The sequence below is a fragment of the Crocodylus siamensis genome, chromosome 6, assembly GCF_052110815.1.
Source record: "Crocodylus siamensis isolate JL-2025a chromosome 6, ASM5211081v1, whole genome shotgun sequence".
Taxonomy (NCBI): domain Eukaryota; kingdom Metazoa; phylum Chordata; order Crocodylia; family Crocodylidae; genus Crocodylus; species Crocodylus siamensis.
In genome coordinates, this window is record NC_143400.1 from 85,354,836 (window position 1) to 85,374,550 (window position 19,715).

A 19,715-nucleotide genomic window follows, 5' to 3' on the forward strand; every position below is an offset into this window, starting at 1 on the left:
TATCTTTGTGGCATGGACTGGATGGCCTTATAAAACCTGCTAACATGACTGACATCAAGTAGCAGCAGTAGTCAACAGCCTGTTTTGCTTTCCATCAATGTACCAGGAATCTCGTTCCTACTCCTGACCTGATCTAAGACAGAGACAGTAAGTGAAGACTGGCTGTTGAAAATGTTTGCCTGGCTAAAAATATTACGTAATATGTTAGGCTAATTTTACTTAATTTAATATTCATCTATATTAGCACAGCCTTTCCTATACATTTAGCCTGTTGCAAGTTATTTTTTTCTTTTATTCACTCATACATGTTTCTCTGCTTTTAAATTTATGAAACAGACATTCCACTGAGCTCAGCAAATGATGGCATAATAACTTATCTAAATTGCAAAGTATGTGATGCCCTTGAGGTAAGCTCAGATGTGACGGTTTTATGAAGTGTCTCACATGTAGAAGTCCAGAAAAGTGCGTGTTTGTCAGTTCATGTCTAGCCTTCAGTTGTTCAAAAGATGTTTAAAGGACCCTATTGAACCACAAGCTATTTAAAATCCTAGGGGTACTGAACATAGGGGAGAAAAAGAGCGGCGTTATTATATGTAAAGATTAAACAAAGTCATATTGAATGCAGCTGAAATATTGCATCTCAGATCCTTTGATGAGAAAGTTAACAGTTGGTAGGTTCTAATATGTCTATTTATCTAATTGTATGCCTCTGCCACCGCAGTGTTTGAACTCCTAATAAGTACTGCATAAGGCAGGGCAGGGTGGCACCATAGAGACTAAATGGGTTGGAGAGACATGAGCTTTTAACAGCAACAACCTAATTCATTGTATGCTATGAATGCCCTACCTTCTGCCTGACCTCAGATTAACATGACTAACTACCTATCTAATTAGTATTAAGAAATGTATTCTTACAAGTAAGGGTTATGGTGTCAGCCACTCTCTTTTTTTCCCTCTGTCTGGTCCAATGAATATTTCATTATTATACAAAGTGCAACAACTTCACAAAGAGAGAGAAACAGATTCATTTTAGAATACAGAAAAGCCTGGAGGTTGTATGCACAAAAGGCTGGACACAGGGGACCAAGCAAAATCCTGATACAATGCACCAAAAATCTGGTAATTTAGGAACAGGGACTGAAAAAAGTTACAGTTTCTTAGAACAGTAGAGGTGAATGTGGCTAGGACATAAACTAGATCTGATTCCACCTTGGAGTGATGTCCTGGAGTAGGAGAAGTAATGTATTGGTCACTTTTGACATCTGCACATGGAAGAATGAGGCTCTATGTCAGCTCCACGTGAGTCAGTTTGGGGAGGGGACAGAAACCATTCAGGGGCAGGGCCAGTAGGTCCTTAACTATATGGCTGCAACCATTACCCAAAGAGATCTGCAGAGGTCTTATCTTCTATGCTAGTTTGGAGACTGATGTAGAGACAGATGACAGTGGAACAGAATCTACACTTGCCATCCCACCATCATTTTTCCTGTGTAAATTCCAAATACAGGGGCAGTAGATGGAGTGAATGTCAGCCCCTGTGCACCTGTTTCTTTATCTGTTTGCTGAAAATCATTGGGTATGATTGCTAGCTAGACTGGGATTATGACCATCTCATTGCATGGAGGGCTAGATTCAATACAGGGTTTAGATATCTAAAGGCTAGATGCCACCTTGCCTAACTTAGGTGGTGGAGTGGAATCCCCCAGAGTTGGGTGCTGAGGCTCACTGTGCAGGGCACAAGGAGAGTTAGACGCTCAGATCAGGGCATTTCAGGGAACAGGCAGAGGACAGAACTGCAGGAGCCTAGAGCCCTTTCAGGTCAAAAAGGAAGGTATCTGGTGAGTTTAGGCACGTCCAGGTCCAAGTTGCAACTGGATGGGGGTTTTCTGGATCACAGTTTTGATGTGGACACAGGAATGATGTGAACTTCATGTTCCTTTTCTTGCATTTACCCCATAAAGCCCTAGACAGATAGCAATTATTTCAGCAGTTTCTGACTTGGACTAAAGTCTCCCTATCCCATCAGTCCAGGGAAAAGCAGCCTCTTTACAATGACTTCTGTTCTTATCAGGAAAATGACTTGACCATTTGTCTTTTCTTTGTTTTTAATACTTTCAAAAAGAAATATTTCATTTATTTTTTTCTTGTACTGCTTAAAAAATGCTGGATTAATTTGAAACTAATTTGATAAGCCCAAGAGGAAAAGAAATGTGTTTCGAGGTCAGGCTTTGTGTCCTTGTATATCAAGTTTCAGCCTGAGTGAATTTTTATGGTTGACTTAGAATATAAAACCCTGAAAATAGTGGTTTGTAATGGGAATTCTGACAGACTCTTTAACCATTTGGAAAATAGGTGCCGCTATAATTCTGCTGTGTCAGAGCAAAGTTTTGAGTGTTTTCATTAGATGCAACAGCTGCTTCTCTTGCAAAATCTAAACTTTGCTGGTGACAGTGTGTTTGTCAGCCTTTTTCAAGAGTTTTGCAGTTGTAAGTGATTGCACAAGATCCCCTATGGTCTATCTTGCTTTCATGCTTGCTTTTATTTCAATGACAATAGAAGAAAATAACCACCATGGAATTAGAATTGTGTAAAGGTTGTTCATAAGAGTTGTATAATCAGGTGATGGTGGAGCCTTTGAGAAATCGGAACCCCTACATAGAGTCTGAGGCTAAGTACAGGCAGTCAAAAGCCTAAGGCTGAATTGATTCAATCTTCACAGGTTAGTTTAAACTGCATGGATTGAACTGATAAGCAAGTGAATAGACATTCACTTCTGATTCTGGAAATGCAGCCACATGCCTGCAGCAGCCAAGGCCAGAAGCTGGGGAGTGCTGGGGCATGCCTCCCTGCTTGACTGATACAGGCAACTTGGGGCACGGCTAGCCTGTCCACTTTGGTGCCTAGGGTGCAGGGGTGTGCAGGGGAGGTGCAAAGCACCCTGGGATGCTGGGGGTCTGCAAGTGAACTTGAATTTGGAGGGGATCTGGGACAAAAGTTCAATAATCTAAATCATTTAAGTCTGATACTACACCCATCCAGTTTATCTTAAACTGGTTTGGGCCATTTTGAAAGAGGTTTATGTGCGCTGAATTTCTGTTGTGTTACAGATTTGAACTAGTTTCTGATCACTTATACTGGTTTATGTGTGATTTCTCCCCGGAGCCTAAGTGCCTGGGGGGAGGGGAGGGTTACATACCGTAATCTGTGTCACAACCTCCATCCACCAGTTCTTTATCACCTGATCTAATCTTTGTTCAAAGTAATTTAGAAGGACTGTTTAACCTTGTTTAGTATTCCTAAACAGAGCTGGTCAAAAATTTCCCACTGGATTGTTTTTCTGTTGAAAAATACTGGTTTGTTGAAATAGATTATTTCCTTGAGAATATGCTGAGATTTTAATAAGAACAAAATGGAAAGGGCATGTTTCATTTTTAAATAACTTTTCATGTCAGATTTAATTTATATTATAAATTAACAAATGAGTAAAACTGAAACAAAAATGTTTCAGTTTCTTCAGATAGATAATATTTCAGTTGAACAGAATGGAAACATTAAAATGCAATAGGAGATTTCGCAGGGGTGTAGATTGTAGCCGTGTTGGTCTAAAGACATAGCAGAAAAGGTTCTTTTGGTGCATCTGATAACTTTTAACAGACCAACATAAAATAGTTGGGGAAAAAATTTTAAGCAAGCTTTTGGGTTTAAAACCCCTTCGTTAGGCTGAGGAAGTTTCTGTAGTTGGTGTGAGCTCTTCCTGGATGCAATGAAAAGTAAAGAACATTTCAGGGCTTTTTTTGTTTCCTTTTGATTTGGAACAAAACCAAATTCAATTTTGACATGCTGGGATTTATTTATTTATGTAGGAAAAACTGAATTTTCACCAATTCTTTTCTTATTCTTGTTGGAATCACTGGCACATTGTAGAATATCTGTTCAGCTTTAACTATTGGGCTCGTTCATACTGAGGTTAAATCTCAAGGGAGAAAGTTCTCTGACCAAGAATTTCAATATATGTGTCTAAAATTAGGATAAAGTGTGAACCAGTGCCCTTTGGAGTGTGTATGGGTCTTTCCATTAATTTCAGTATGCATTCTATCAGGCCTACCTTCAATATTTAGATGTCTAAAGAACTGACCTGATATTCAACAATACTGAGCACTCAGCAAATACTAGTGAAGCCAATGTAACCTGTGAAGCTGTTCAGTGTTTTTAGAACCCAAATGACTTAGAAGTGAGTTCCCAGTCAGACTCAGACCTCTGCATTTGCAGATGAACATTTCTCCAAACCGGTCCATAGGCACAGAATACTTATTAAGGTTTCTAAATACGTTTTGGATTCCTTTCCTCCTTAGGCACCCAGTTTTAAAAAAGCTTGTCTCCTCCATTTAATGGCACATGTGTCCTCCCCCAGGGTAACCAAACATACTTCATCCTGAGAAAGCAGAGGTTGAGCATGACTTTCCTTGAAATTGTTGGTCCCGGCTCTTACAGGTTGCTGTAATGGTGGGGAAGAGGTGCATTATCTCTCGTGTGTTGTCAATGCTCCCCTTGTTGTCACTGTTCCCTTGGTTGACATCCAGCAGAAGAGAAATCTGGACCCTTCAGGGGGATAGGGACAAGAAAGCAAGAGAGAAGGGTATAGAAGGACTATATTGATGCAAGGAGCCTAAGGGGAAGCCTGAAACCAGGTGCCAGTGTATGTGTAATTAAAGATTGTATCATCATGTCTATAATAAAATTGTACAAGTGAGCTTAACTGTAACATTTTCCAATTTTTGTATTTGCAACCTTAATATTCTTTTAACATGGATTTTGCTTGCTGCGTACTACAAGTTTTCTTATTCACAGTCCTGAACACCTAAGACAGAGCCATTCCATGGTCCTATCAGACTGGATGGGTTTCGGAGACACCTCATTGTACACAAAGACTTAAGTCACCAAATATTACCAGCAGGTAGGAACATTCCCCTTTTGTTGCTGTCTCTGCAAGTTGCAGATGTCTGATGGCTCATTTAGCTAGCTGTTGAATGGGTTTCTGAGAATGAAAAACAGAGCAGTAGAATCTTTGCCGATGTTGCACAACTTTTGTGTAATTATTTTAAATGTTGATGGCAATCTTTATTATTATTTATGACAATAAACTTACTAATTATAATATACTGTATATATAATAGGCATATATCATACCAATTATCATATACTGTATTATAACATATTGCACTGTGAACACTTAAAGATGTAATCTGTAGGCACCCTACTGTACTTTAAGAAGGATGCAGAGAAACGGGAAAGGATCTAGAGATGAGACAAGCAACAGAAACAGTAAAAGGGTTGGCATTCAAGCTGTTTGAGGCAAGGCTGAAGAGAAAAAGAAGATTCCGGGGGTAGGGGTGGCAGGGGCATGATGGCATTTTTCTAAAATTTGAAAGACTGCCATGAAGAAGACTGCCAGAGAGGGCAGAACAAGAGGTGGTGAGTTTATATTACAGCAAAGCAGATTTAAATTGAATCTCAGGAAAAACTTCTTAATTGTAAGAACAGTGGGAGACTGGAACAAGCTGCCTAGAGAAGTTGTGGAATCTCCTTCACTGGAAGTCATAGAATCATAGAAAATTAGGTTAGGAACAGACCTCAGGAGGTCACATCTAGTCCAACTCACTGCGCAACGCAGGACTCTACCCCCAGCTAGACCATCCCAGCCAAGGCCTTGTCTAGCTAGATCTTACAAACCTCCAAGGATGGAGATTCCACAACCTCTCTGGGTAACCGGTATTGAAGAAGAGACTGAACAGGCTCCTGTCTGGGAAAAGTTAGGAATAGTGAATCAAGCACAAGGGTTAATTTTGATGACCCTTGAGGCCCATCCAACTCCACGATTCTATAGTTCTAAGCAAGTGTGAGGTAATTAGAAGATATGATTACTATAAAGCAGAAACTGTGTGAACACTTATAATTAATTTCTCTCTTCACCCTTTCAGTTATATTAATACAAAGGCATTTGCTCCTTACTCTAGGCACCTTAAGAAAACCGTGAAAAAAAAATCAACTATAATTGTACTCTAAACCATCCCGTACTGTGAATACGTCATCACGAGCCACTGATCTGTCTTCTAAACAAGGAATTATTACTTGTTAAAATCACATTCTGCTACAACATGCTCTGGGAATTTTAATTTAGAGGGCTTCAGTTGCAAACTGAAACTGACTCAGTCCCTCTACCGTTTCCTGGCAGCACCTGTTTAAATAATTTCAGACATCTTTGTCATTTTTAGTTTAATTGAGAAATGTGAATGTCTGTTTTTAAACCATACCCAGATTTTGACTGCCCCAAGCTAAAACCATCTCAGGGTAAAACAGAAGAGATGAGTGGAATTCTGGCGAGATCAAAACCCACCATCAGTCTCATGGGCTGAGACCGCACGGATGATCAGTCCTCAGCTTGCCCTTCCTTCTTCACATAGGCCAGGTACAGACATTACACTTTTCCCAGTAGAAGTAACCAGAAACTGGTCTGTACTCGTAACAGAACAGAAGTTCAGCACGCAAAACCAGCCTATACCCATAACAGAACTGGAGTTTGGCACACATAGACTGGTTTAAAAATGGCAGATCTAAGATTAGTTCCCCCCCCCGCCCCCCAACAAAGGGAGAACGTGTGTTCTGTTCACTACCCATTTAAGCTATGCTAATGATGGAAAACTGCATGACTTAGATCAGGGGTGGGCAATTATTTTGGACAGAGGGCTGCTTACTGAGTTTTGGCAAGCCATTGAGGGCCACATGACAGGCAGCCCAGGGCAGTTTAATATTATTTTTCTAAATTTTTTAGGGGCTCCATGGGCCAGATAGAATGGCCGGCGGGCCACATCTGGCCCCCAGGCCACATTTGGCCCACCCCTGACTTAGATCAGTTCCACCTCGAGCTTTTTGAATGTCTCTACTTAGCCAGAGATATAGAGGCATTTTCATTTTCTGTAAAACAACTGTGGGGCCATCTTTTTATCTCAGTGATACCACCTTAAATCTGGTGGGCACATTATGCTACCCGGTCAATGGCTCCATTAGGGTTTGCACTGATGTAACTGAAATCATCACCTACTCCCTAGAACCAGAAATTCAAGTTCCAAGGTTCAAATTCAAACTCTACCCGTCATTCTTCTAACCAAGGTCCAGCTTGCTATGCCTATAGCTTTTTTAAACATCGGAATTCCCACCTGTTCTGCTGGGACACAATTAATACGATGAGAATCCACTGCAAGTCATTGCTTTGAACCTCAAGCAATTTCCCCCCTTCCCCATGCTGTGTTGTCATCCTCTTTACCAGAGTGGACAGCATTACATGTCTGCTCTATATATACACAATTGTATAGGGCTCTGGGATGAAAAGCTTTGTGGAAATGCAAGATATTCTTACATCATTGCAGCCCAGCCATAGCTCATTCTATAGGGTCAAATCCATCTAAGGGCCATGAGTTAGCACAAAGTCCTCTTAAGCTCCTTAAGGGCGAAAATGATCAACTGCTGTGCAGAAGTCCCAGAAAGGCATTTATCTATCCTATAAGCCTCATACCACCTAAGCAGCTCCTCAGGGGAGCTTAAGGGAGGTGTGAATACTGTAGAGAATCCAGTGTGTAACCTCTGCTTGGGGCTGCATTTTTATTCCACAATAAACAACAATCAAAACAGTATCTTAAATGGCCAAGAAGGATAAGCATAGTAATCAGTCAAAAATAAATTCTTCAGTTGGTTTTGCTGACAACAACGTGAGACTGCTAACACTGACAAAGATGAACCATCTGAGAGCATTACAGCAAGTAATAAATACTGGTGGTAACTGTCTTTGCCCTCAGAAGCTCCAAGACAAGGGGTCAAGTTCACTTCCTTTTCCACCGTTGGAATAAATTCCAGCCTCATTAGACATGTCCTCCCCAGGACACTATATTTTGGCTGTCTTTATCTGCTAGTTTTACCTTCTGAATTTTATTCCACACACGTTCTTTATCACTTCTTCTTCCTTCAAGGGTGTCCGTGGCATCTGCCATTAGCAACTGCAGCTGGGGCACCAAGATAAAAATTATCAGTGTGGAATTCACACAGAAATAACTTCTCTAAATACACAGATTAAAACCTAATTAAAAAATCATTTGTACGCTGATGATTTTATTACTCATCTTTCACACAATGAGCACTGCTGCCTCATCATTGCTTCAGCCATTACACTGTGTTATTGTGGATATAAAATACTTAACAATAGGGAAAATTCCTGTGGAATATTTGTCCGTAAACCTATAGGTTTCAATGCGGTAAATGCTTATGTTTTGCAAAGGCAGATTTGGATGGTAAGAATAAAGGTCCCATATTTCATTATTTAACTCTCTGGGATATTCTATGCAGTACATGAATACTTTTTAGTATTTTCTCCTAAGGGTAATACATCACAGTTTAAGACTGCATGTAAAACCTCACAAGAGGACAACACTAAAGTTGAGATGTTTTTACTGTACCTCAAAGTATCTAGCTCATTTACCTTCTTTTACTATCCTCTTCTTTGACAGAGCCTCCCCATCATTCAGTGTAACAGAGCATAAAAACAAGGCTGGCTACTTCTAGAATAAACTACAAAAATGCAGCTATTTAAAAAGGCTTGATAGGCAGTGTTCACTAGTAGTGTCTGGGCCCAGAATTTGGTGTGGGCTCACTTTGTTCCAATTTTTAAGCGTCTTAAAAATGCATTTTTAACTGCATGTAAACAACACAGAAATTGTTGTCCTGGACCAGACAGGTCTATCTAGTTCACTATCCTCTTCCTTGCAGCAGCCTGCACTGGAGGGTGCAAGAAATAGGCAATTGTAAAATAATCTTCCCTCAGTTAAGCCTCTTTCTACACCCTTTAGTTAGAGATCAGTTTAAGAACTGAAGCATGGGGTTTAACATCTAATACTTAGTGTTGATCATTATAAATTAGATAGCCTTGTTATCTATTTAGATGTCTGGTCTCTTGAAAGGTCTGGTTTCAAAAGGCATAAATAAAAGGAAATTCAGAATTCCTGTTGAAGATCCAGCTGAACATTGCCATGTACTCACCTTTCTGTACCCAGATAGTGCAGGAACCTAATATGAGTACATGACATGATATCACTCAGGAGCTCTGCTATTTATGCTTAGCTAAGCAAGGAATGGAAAAGATGCCTAGTCTAAGAAGACACACTATATTTCCTTAAATTTATGGAAGTGAGCTTTACCATTCAAGTTTTGTGCTTAAAATTCCTTTCCTGTGCTCCAGCACTGGATAAATAATGCATGAATGCATGAATATTCTTTTGACTCACTAAATGAGTTTGCTTTGGCTTTAGCTTGCTTTCACAACCATGTTGCACTCACTTTGCATGAACATCCATCGGACTGAATCTTATTGGTCCAAATGTTTGCAGAAAACAAAGTCTTATATATCAATATTCATGGCAACAAAATGCAAGTTCTGCTGCTGGCTGTAATAGGAGCAGAGTCAAGGTCTTTGACAGAGATTGTCAAACATTTTCTGTTACACTAATTTTGTGACAAAACATCTCACTGAGAGAGAAGAAGTGTGTCTAAAATAGTCAACAGTTTGACAGTTAGGTTACTCAGCTAACGTATGGGAAGTCCAGGTTCAAATCTTTGCTTCAAATCAGGTGACGTGTGGCCCTAAACTCGTTGCTTTTAGTCTCCCACAGGCTAGGTAAATGCTCTCATCATCCGCTTATTGTGGAATCTGATTCCTCTGGTTTTAAAAAAAAGTTCGCTTTGACCCAAGAAATCTTCCCAATGAACGTTTTGCTGAAATCGATAACTTGCCCTGACAAGTTTCAGTTTCAACAAATCTGCATTTTGGGACGAAGACTGTTTTATGGAATATTTCCTGACCGGCTCTGTAAGGGAAATTGGAAAATTCTTCCAGATAGACAGCTAGCATACTAAAAATAAAAATAAATCTATTTTGTTTTTCCCCCAATGGAATTTTTCTGGAAATACTTTCCCATGGAAAAAATATGTATTTTAACTCTCCATCACAATTTGTGTTGAACCCCCTGCCCCTGCCCCTGCCCAACAAACCCAACCTATTTTTTAAAGAGGAATAGCTTTCTATTTTCCATCAAGTTCCCAAGTTTGATTTATGGAGCACGGATACAGTAATGCAGAGCCATAAACATCTTCAGAAGGTTTTTGTGTTGATATTTTGATTGTATTCAGCAGCTCACATTGAATGAAATTTTCCTTCCCTCAAATCTTGCAAACAAATAACAAGTTTAAAAATCATGAGCCAAGATTCCCTTTCCCATATGTTAGGACTCTCTTAATGTATATGCTTTTGAAGTTAACAGAAAGGAGTTTACAACTGAAATGCCTTTAGGCTTCTTGTAACAGTGCTGATATAACTAGGGTGGAGTTATAAGGGCAGCTGCCCCAGGTGCCAACTTAAGCTGTGTGGGGAAAAAAATGGCTCTGATAGCACTGGCAGCACAGGGGCAGCCTGAAGTCCCCATATGACACAGCTTCCCAGAGTGCCTGACTGGTGTTGCACTTCTGTGTAACAGTACAAATGCACTATAAACCCAGCATGCTTTACATTTTGCACAACTTGTAATACACATAACATATATGAAGTTTTAGCTGTTTCTTATTGGAAAATTTAAACTGGTCTATTTGAACCACCTCAGGCTAGGTACAGACATTGAAAAAACTCAAAGCAGAACTGATCTAAGTTATGCAATTTTCTGTTAGCAGCATAGTTTAGATCAGTAGTGAACAGAACATACATTTGTCCGTTGGTGGGGGACCGGGGCACAAATCTCAGGCTGGGTTCCACCATTTTTAAACTCGTCTGTGTGCGCTCAACTTCTGTTCTGTGATGGGTATAGACTGGTTTCTGATCACTTATACCAGTAAAAAATGTAATGTCTGCACCCAGCCTTAGTTATCCCAGCTGTACCAGTGGAAAGCCAGAATGACTTTAGTGGAGTTATTTTATGTTTGTGTTAGAGGAAAGTATTGGCTTGATCTATTCTTCCCCACAGAAAAATACCAAAAAAAAAATTCTGATCATGATCATAAGCAATTTTAAAGGAAGAAGAGTGCAAAGTATATTCATGGACAGGAGTCCTTCCATCCATTTGAGTGGATGACGGTGCAGCTTCTTAGAGTCTGCCTCCTCAAAGAACTAATCCTGAATGTATAGCTGTTCCCATGCAGCATCCCATTGACTCTGTGTAGGAGTTACTGCAGAAGCACTGGCATCCAAAGTTGGCTTTTACATACCAGGCCTAAAGGAGTTGAATTTCCTTTAATGTTAGGTGTTTGTGCAGAGTACAAGGGAGGACGGCAGGGCAAAGTACCACTAATAAAATGATGAACCCATACATTTTAATGCTGTAGATAGGCCAGACTGTTACTTTTTTTTCTTTTAAATTATTCCTGTTTTGGGCTTGGCAAATATGGATCTCTTACTAAATATTTACCATTCGTCATTTACCATTCACCATTTATGACAGGTTCTGGTTCTGCCAAGTCCTATGAAATAAAGTGAGAATAGTTTTTCCCTCCTCTGTTTTTCTGAGGCTTCCTTGCACCTTCCTTTGAAATATTCCAGGGGAGGTCTGGCTCCCAGCTGGAAAAGAGACGCTTTACATAGATTTAGGCAACAATTAAGAGCACATGCCCAAGCTATGTTATCTGGAAAGTCTCTACTGCAAAATGCATCAGTTCCTCAAGATACACCTCTAATCGGCCTTAAAATGTGGACCAGTACTAGTAGCAGGAAACTTGTTCCAAACAGATGATGCCTTTTACTAGAAGTAGCTTCTTTGTATAATTTCATAGTTTCTAGGGTCGGAAGGGACCTGAGCAGATCATCTAGTCCGACCCCCTGCCATGGCAGGAAAGAATACTGGGGTCAAACGACCCCAGCAAGGTGTTCATCTAATCTCCTCTTAAACACCCCCAGGGCAGGAGCCTGCACCACTTCTCTTGGAAGTTGGTTCCAGACCCTAGCCGCCCTGACCGTGAAGTAGCGCCTCCTGATATCTAGCCTGAATCTACCCTCTGCCAGCTTGTGACCGTTATTCCTGGTCACTCCTGGTGGTGCTCGAGGAAACAGTGACTTCCCCAATGCCTGCTGATCCCCCCCCGACTAGTTTATAACAGGCCACAAGATCCCCCCTCAGCCTTCTCTTTTGGAGGCTGAACAGGTTCAGGTCCCGTAGCCTGTCCTCATAGGGCCTGCCCTGCTGCCCCCTGATCATACGAGTGGCCCTCCTCTGGACCCTCTCCATGCTGTCGACATCCCTCTTGAAGTGCGGCGCCCAGAACTGGACGCAGTACTCCAGCTGCGGCCTGACCAGTGCCGCATAGAGGGGAAGGATCACCTCCTTGGACCTGCTCGAGATGCATCTGTGGATGCATGCCAAGGTGCGGTTTGTAATGTGTCTTCCCCTTACCTTAAGCACAGACTTTAATGTTTGGCAGCTGCTAGGTGTGTGCGGAGTTGGTCTTTTTTTATTTGGATTCAGATTCGGCCTGAATTGGGGACAATGATTTGATTCTTTGATTCGGATCGCTGTCCCTGATTTGATTTGGCTGAATCTGAAGATTTAATGCTGATTCAGAGAATCAGCGGTTCGGCCATAGACACAGCTTCAAACGTTTTTTCTACGTACCTCCAGACACCAGTGTGTCTTGTGAACGCTGCAATGCGTTCCCACAGGGGGCCCTCCATGTGCTTAGTGGCGAACCTGGAAGTGGAGCGGAAGTACTGGGTCTGCTGGGGAGTGAGCTGGGGGGCCCCCCATGGCCCTCCCAGCTCAGCAATTGGCCATGGGGGGACCCCAGGTGCCTCCTCAGACCCAGGAGGCACCAGTCGCCGAGCCGTGGTGGTGCAGGCGGGCCCCTCACGTGCTCCGCAGCAGTCCTGGAAGTGGACAGGAAGTGCTTCTGGTCCACTTCCGGGTCTGCTGCTGAGCATGCTGGGAAGCCCCCCGTGCTCCTGTGGGATGCTCCATGTGCCCCAGCATCGCAGCACTCATGAGCCCCTCCTACCTAGAGGTATGTAGAAAAAACATTCAAAGCTGGGTCTATGTCTGAATCACCGAAGCTCTCCAAATCGACTTGGAGGGATCCGATTTGATCCGGAGAGATTAAAGGACTGAATCTCCGCTGAATCGATTCAGGGGCTCAAGCTTCACACAGCCCTAGCAAATACCTCCATCAACAAGCCGGAGCTGTTTAGTTTCCTTATGGCAAGCTGCTCTGTGAAGCCCTGGCTCTACAGAGCTCAGGGGCTCTGCAGGACAGCAGTCATGGCTCGGGACTGGCTTCAGGAAAACCCAGAATTTCAGAAGCCAACGTTTAGATCATCAAAGCTTGACTGACTAAAAAAGTAGGGAGTGAGGAATATGTAATCCTCACTCAGGAGAACAAAGGGAGAAATTTGTTTTACCTGAGCAAACTGTTGGACACCCCACAAACTTTGATATAACTATGGTAGCACTTGGCACTGCTATACCATGTCCCATTTGCATATATCAGGCTGTTAAACTTGTTAATGAATTAGGCTTCGTAACACTCCTGCAAATATTACTATCCTCATTTTATAGAGGGGAGGAAAAAAAAACCCCTAAAGCACAGAGAGGCAAAGAAATTTGCTCAGGATTGCACAGGAAGGTAAGAATAAAAATCTCTTGCTTCCTGATTTCTAGTCCTGCACTCAAACCCCAGGAACATTCTGCCTCTCTTGGTGCAGCTGGCTATGCTGCTGGATATTTTTGCATATCATGATCTGAATAATTGCAATCATTTTCCAGGCTTGTTTTTGGAGGGTTGGGGGAAGGAAAGATGTTTTTAGAATATAAGAGCAAATGCTTCCCACCCTTCCACGAAAAGTACCCATGCAGGAGCTCAGCACCTCTTCTGATAAAATATTGCAAGGAGAATTTCAAAACTAGTTCAGGGTCTGTGAATATTAAGCACTGACTTCCAGTACAAATTACCTTGCAACATCTCTTTCCCCCCATCCCTTGGCTCACTGCCTGCAAAAGCCAAAACAAGGATTAAAAATAAATACTCACCAATTCAGCATCTTGCTGACTGATGTCCTGCAGATAGGGAATGGTTGCTAGCTCAGCTATCGCTTGATTAATCACTTGGGACTGTTCCTTGACTCGCTGCGACTGGCGGAGGAGGCTGGCATATTGCAACTTCTCTATCACACCTGAACATGCACAGAAACTGTCCTAGTCTCTTAGCAAAAGCAAATGGGTTAGAAGAGAGCCACAGAAAACATACCTCTCCTTTGAGACTTATGTCAGGGCTTATCATCATATATATTTCCAGTGGTAATTCTATAACCAAAGAAGCATAAAACACTTTTAAGATAATGCTTTTTAGAATCTTATATAGGAAAAAAACTTTACACAATCTCTCTAGTAGTACTAGAAGAAAAATTGTTGATAACTGATATGCAAGAGCAGACCACAGATAACCAACACAAATGTACTTTTTTCTTTCCTCAGTTAGAAAAGCCTATTCCATAATCCCCTTTGTTAAACTGTTGTTTGACTTTTTGGGTTTCCTTTAATGCTTCAGTGAAGAGGTTCAGGAAACCACATAACGGAAAAATCCCTGACATGTTCACAAACAAGGAAAACCCACAGCTTTCAAACCTGGCTATAACACATGAAGAAACTGCAGAGATGGACTCGGATCCTGGTAGCATTTGAACACAAAATGTAAGTATGTGAGGAAGTTAGTCAAGTGTTTAAATTAAAAGGGAAGCATGTGCCAAGTGCTTGTCGGATTAATTTTAGGGTCGTATTTTCAAAGGTATGACAATGCTTAAATTTAGAGATTGGTACCTAGTAGGATTTTCATACCACATAGGCCTATGTGCATCACTGCAAAGCTATGTTCACCACCTGGTCCTTAGGCATCCTGACACTGCTTTGCTCCTGCTGCATTCATTGGATCAGGGACAGGAGCTTTTATCTCCTATATGCCATGTGTGTAACCTAACTGCTAGACTACAGAGCCAAACTTTCACTTATTTTCTTGGCCCTGTGAATGTTTAATAATTTGAATCCAATAGAATAGCTTCAAGAAATGATATTTAGAGAACATCATTGCATGTCTAATAGTCCAGTAGTTAGCATCTGGTCCTGGCAGGGAAAGCCCTGAGATCTAGTCTCTGCAATAAATCAAGCAAAGGAGGGGTTCAAAGACAGGTTCCAAGGATCCTGGTTAGTGTCTTAATTGCTAGGGGTCATGAAACAGTGCCAGCCAGCACCCAAAAGTCTTGTATATGGCTCTCTCCTGTACATGTGCAATGCATGTGCATTCTCTGAAAATATTGACCAGAGCAGGCACTGTAAGGGACCACATAAGCTGAGAATCCTATGGGACCTGGACATAGGCTGAGGCTCCCAGTGACTCAATGACAACAGGACTCAAACAGTTTTCTGAAGGCCCACCGGCAGCAATTTAGGCACATAAGGATTTTAAGGCATTGCTGCTGTTTCTGATGTAGGTGCCTGCCTACAAAAGATGACTATGATCTAACAATGTGATGTGGCCATGGAAAAGGCAAACTGAGTCCTAGAGTGTATAAGGTGGGGTATTTCCCCAAATGATTGGAAAACTTTGAAGTCATTGTATCAGATCCTACTGAGACCACATCTGGAATACTGGGTATAGTTCTGGTGATTTGTGCAGAAGGGTGGATTCAGACTGGAACATGGGCAGAGCAGGGCTACTAGGATTATCATGTGACTGGAGAGCCTATTTTATTAAAGGAGAGGAGATTGGCTTGTTTAGTTTAAGAACATAAGGGCTGAGAAGGGGGCATTATTGCTGTCTATAAATACATCAGTAGGGGGGAGTGTTGGTGTAAACACAAATAGGAAAGAGCTATTCAAGATACAGGACAACAGTGTTGCAAGAACAAATGGATAGAAAGTTGCCATAAATAATTTTAGGCTAAAAGAAAGAAGAAAGCCTCTGGATAGGACCTGTTGGGGCAAAGGGGGTAAAAATCCATCCTTTCAACCTTAACACTCAATTCTTATACTCAGAAAAAGTTACTTTTCCATGGTTTGACCTACGAAGCTCTATGTATCATCAGGGAAAAGGTTTATACTAATGCTGACACTGAAATTATACACTGCCTGGGTCAGATATAGCAGGGTGATTTAGTAATTAGAAGATTCCCAGATATAAGGAAGCATTAATTGATTTACTTCATCTCAATGCCCATCAGTGCTATGCTATTAGCCACCCTAAATTGAAGAAGGCCCTGCCAATTTCAAAGTTGTTTTGAAGCCAGATGCTCCCAGTAAGGATGGGTGAGCCTTAATGAGGTGCAGACAGCTGAGGGGAGGCTAAGCAGAGGCTTTGACTGACAAGGTAAGGAGTTATAATGAGGTGTAAAGAGCCCGAAGCAGGAATGAATCAGCAGGCATGCTTAGTTCCATTTCTAATATTGAAATCCATGGGGTTTGGGAAATATCTAGTACCATTTGCACATTTTAAATAACTGTCTACTTTACCCACCGGTGTCTTAAGTAGCTTCTACTTTATACACTATATACTGTACATACATGGAAATAAAGAAGAGTAATCAATGAGAAGGAGAGAGAGAGGGAGAAGCTAACCTATACCAAAACATATCAAATACAATTTTAGTTGGAGCAGGAGGCTTTTCTTTGCCTTTCTTGAAAACCACCCAAGAAACCCTTTGTGTAAGTTTTAAAAGTGAGAGTATTGACTCATCATCTAAGAAAGCAGGTTAAAAATGCTTTCTCATTGGGCTGAATCATGCTGTCCCAGTGGGGCATCTCCAATTATCAATAAGCGGAGGCAAAATAGAAACAACTCTTTGTTAGTTTGATTTGCCAGAAAAATATGAGCGCATGCCATGGAACTAAAGCAAACAAATTGGATAACTGAGCCAGCTGGTGCTCTGTGGACATAGCAGTGTTATTTAAATCTACAGTAGGCCAGAGGTAAATAAATAAATAACGTACAGCAGGATTTTTTAAATGGATTATAGCAGGTTGAATGTTGTCAGAGGTTGTGTTTCAGTGACAATGAAAAATGCAGAAGGAGAGTGTATGTAACTGCTGCTGGCAGAAAGAAGAGTCCATGGGGATCTGAACCACATGATGGGGAATTACATGAACTATAGTGGAATTCAAGAGACTACTAAGCTGCAGCAAAAGAAAAAAAGAAAGTGGCTAAGGAACAAACTGAAACTGCCTCACACAGGTGTATCGAAGGGTAAATAAATAGTAAAAGCTTGCCAGGAAGCTTTAGCGGGAAAGAACTAGCTTATTGAACAGATGGAAGTGCTTAACACTTAAGAACCAGGAATGTGATGTAACCAACAAATACAGGACACACCTTTAATGCCAAGACAAAAAGGGCACAAAAGTAAGCATGGAAACTGTTTTCTTCGCTGGACAAGAAGCTCACTGTGCATGTTGTGCAGCTGTCAAAATGACTGCCGCTTCTCTGACTCAACAAACTGAAGGGGTGGAGTCCTGAGTGAACCCTGTCACAGCCATAACTATTGGCTGAGCACTAGGGCTTGTGCCTGAAGCACAGGATTGCCAACAGTTCGTACAGGTATGGACAGTATGGAAATAAAAGCCTAAAAATGCTTGTCCATAAAGTCTGTATTAAAAAAAAAAGAGCTGTCCACAAAAAACTAAAAAACTATGAGCTTGATTGAGGCCAGATGCAAGTGTTGATGGACAGACACACTTCCTGCATGCTCTGGCTAAGTATGAACAGTCAAAAAGCCCAAGGTGGAATTGATTCAATGTTTGCAGCTTTCTCTAAGCTGCTTAGATTGGATTGATAGTGAACTGAATTGATGTTCTCTTTTTAGTTAGGAAAGGCAGCCAGATGCCTGCACTAGGCCAGGCCAGAAGCTGTGAGGCTTGAGAGAACATCTCCCAGCCGTTGCTGAGCCCAGCTGACTGGAGGTCATCCTAATTGTCTGGCTAGTAGATGCTCCCAACCTCCTGCTTTCCCCCCCATAGGTGGTTGAGGAGCCCCCCACCCAGATGATAGGCTACCAGGAGCTGAGGGGAATTCCCCCGGTGCCCCCTCCCCAGCATGGCTGCTTGGCTCAGATACTGCCATGGGTGGGAGCAGTCTCCCAGACTGGGTGCTTCTGCCCCTGCAGCCAACCATGGGGGCATGGGGAGCCCCCACCTTGAGGTGCTCCCTATGCCCCAACCTGGGGAACTTCTGTCCCCTCCCATTTATGGGGGTGGAGCTGAGAAGCAGCCTATCTGCACCAGGGAGAGGGAGTGGAGATTCATCTCAGCTCCCTGGGGCAAGGCAGCCCTGGGCTGGGGGAAACCCCCAAGGCAGGAGCTCCCACCATGGGGGTAGATGCCCAACTGCAAAGGGTCAGGGCATCGGCCAGGAGACTGCTCCCCACTCCCTCCTGTGGCAGCTCCAGAGCCGAGCAGCCACTTGTCTGAATGGGAGAGGAGGAGGAGGGAGCTCCCCTCAGTTCCCTGCAGCAGAGCAAACCAGGGTTTTGTGGCTGGGGCTGGGGTGGCAGGCTCTGTTGTTCCTCCCCACCTCCACATTGCCCCACTTTGCTGCCTCAGCTCTGTGCCAGCCTGGTGGCGGGGCCAGCTGGGTGCTAGGCTGGTGCAGGGGGCTGCTCTGCAAGGGGGAGGTACAAAGCAATCTGGGATGCTGAGGGACTGCAAGGTTAACTTGTGTCAGGAGGGACCTGGGACAGAAGTTTGATAGACTAGTTTAATCTAAATCAGTTAAAGCTGATATTACATCCACCCAGAGCTATCTTAAACCAGTTTCTTCCATTTTGAAACTGGTCAATGTGCACTGAACTTCTGTTCTGTTACAGGTTTACACCGCTTACTTAGACTAGTTTATGTGTAATTTCTGTTCCTAGCCTCTGTGTTTTCAGGAGGACGTACTCTATGTCACAGTCAATCACGATGCTGGAAAAGTCTTTTTACCCCTACTACATTCTACCTTCTAAAAACAAATCGCTTCTTTTATTTGAGGGCATGTTGCATGTGAGAAAGTAAGGTACTTATTTACTCTGAGTATCGCCTTACTGTCCAAACAGTCCTCTTGTTTGCAATGAGGCTGGGTATGTAGTGAGGTACTATGGAGTGTAATTAAGAGCATCACAATTGGTTTTGTAAAATATATTTTCTGCGTACATTTATCATTACACTTCAGATCTTACAGATGGTAATGCTTGTACAAACTGTATAATGAACTTCAAGTTACTGAGCTGCTAGTCTGAAGTAGTGGGACTGACATCTATTTAGGACTGCTGCCACTGTTTAATTAGCTCTGAGATGTTTTTACCCAAGAACATCAGAAGATAAGTAGAAGAATTTTGGATTGTACAAGAAATAACCCTGCCTTTTTTGTGTAAGCATTGCTTTTTTCCCTACTAAAATTATTCTGTCTTCTTTTCACTTAAGAGAAGCTTGTACAAGTAATATCAGTAACTGAAGGGGAGCAGTCCATAAAGTAGATTCATGCCAAAAATAGATTTTGTTTCCTATGAGTGAGATAAACAACAGGTCAATCTTGTGGTTTTAAGAAAAACTTGGAATAATTCCAGGCAAATGGAAGTGTCCAATTTCTGCAGTGCCTAGAAAGTAGCTTCAATCAGGGATAGCAGAGCA

At 42.1% G+C, this 19,715-nt stretch overlaps 1 protein-coding gene across 1 annotated transcript in view; it reads right to left on the reverse strand.

Annotated features, from left to right (window-relative positions):
* The window catches only part of SPATA16 (spermatogenesis associated 16), a 131,987-nt gene that overhangs the window by 17,231 nt on the left and 95,041 nt on the right, over positions 1 to 19,715 (reverse strand). Inside the window, exons 8-9 of the mRNA XM_090054135.1 lie at positions 14,100 to 14,264; positions 7,971 to 8,054 (exon numbers count right to left, since the gene is read on the reverse strand). Of these exons, the coding sequence (XP_089910261.1) occupies positions 7,971 to 8,054; positions 14,100 to 14,264 (249 nt within the window). The remainder of the gene's footprint in view (positions 1 to 7,970; positions 8,055 to 14,099; positions 14,265 to 19,715) is intronic.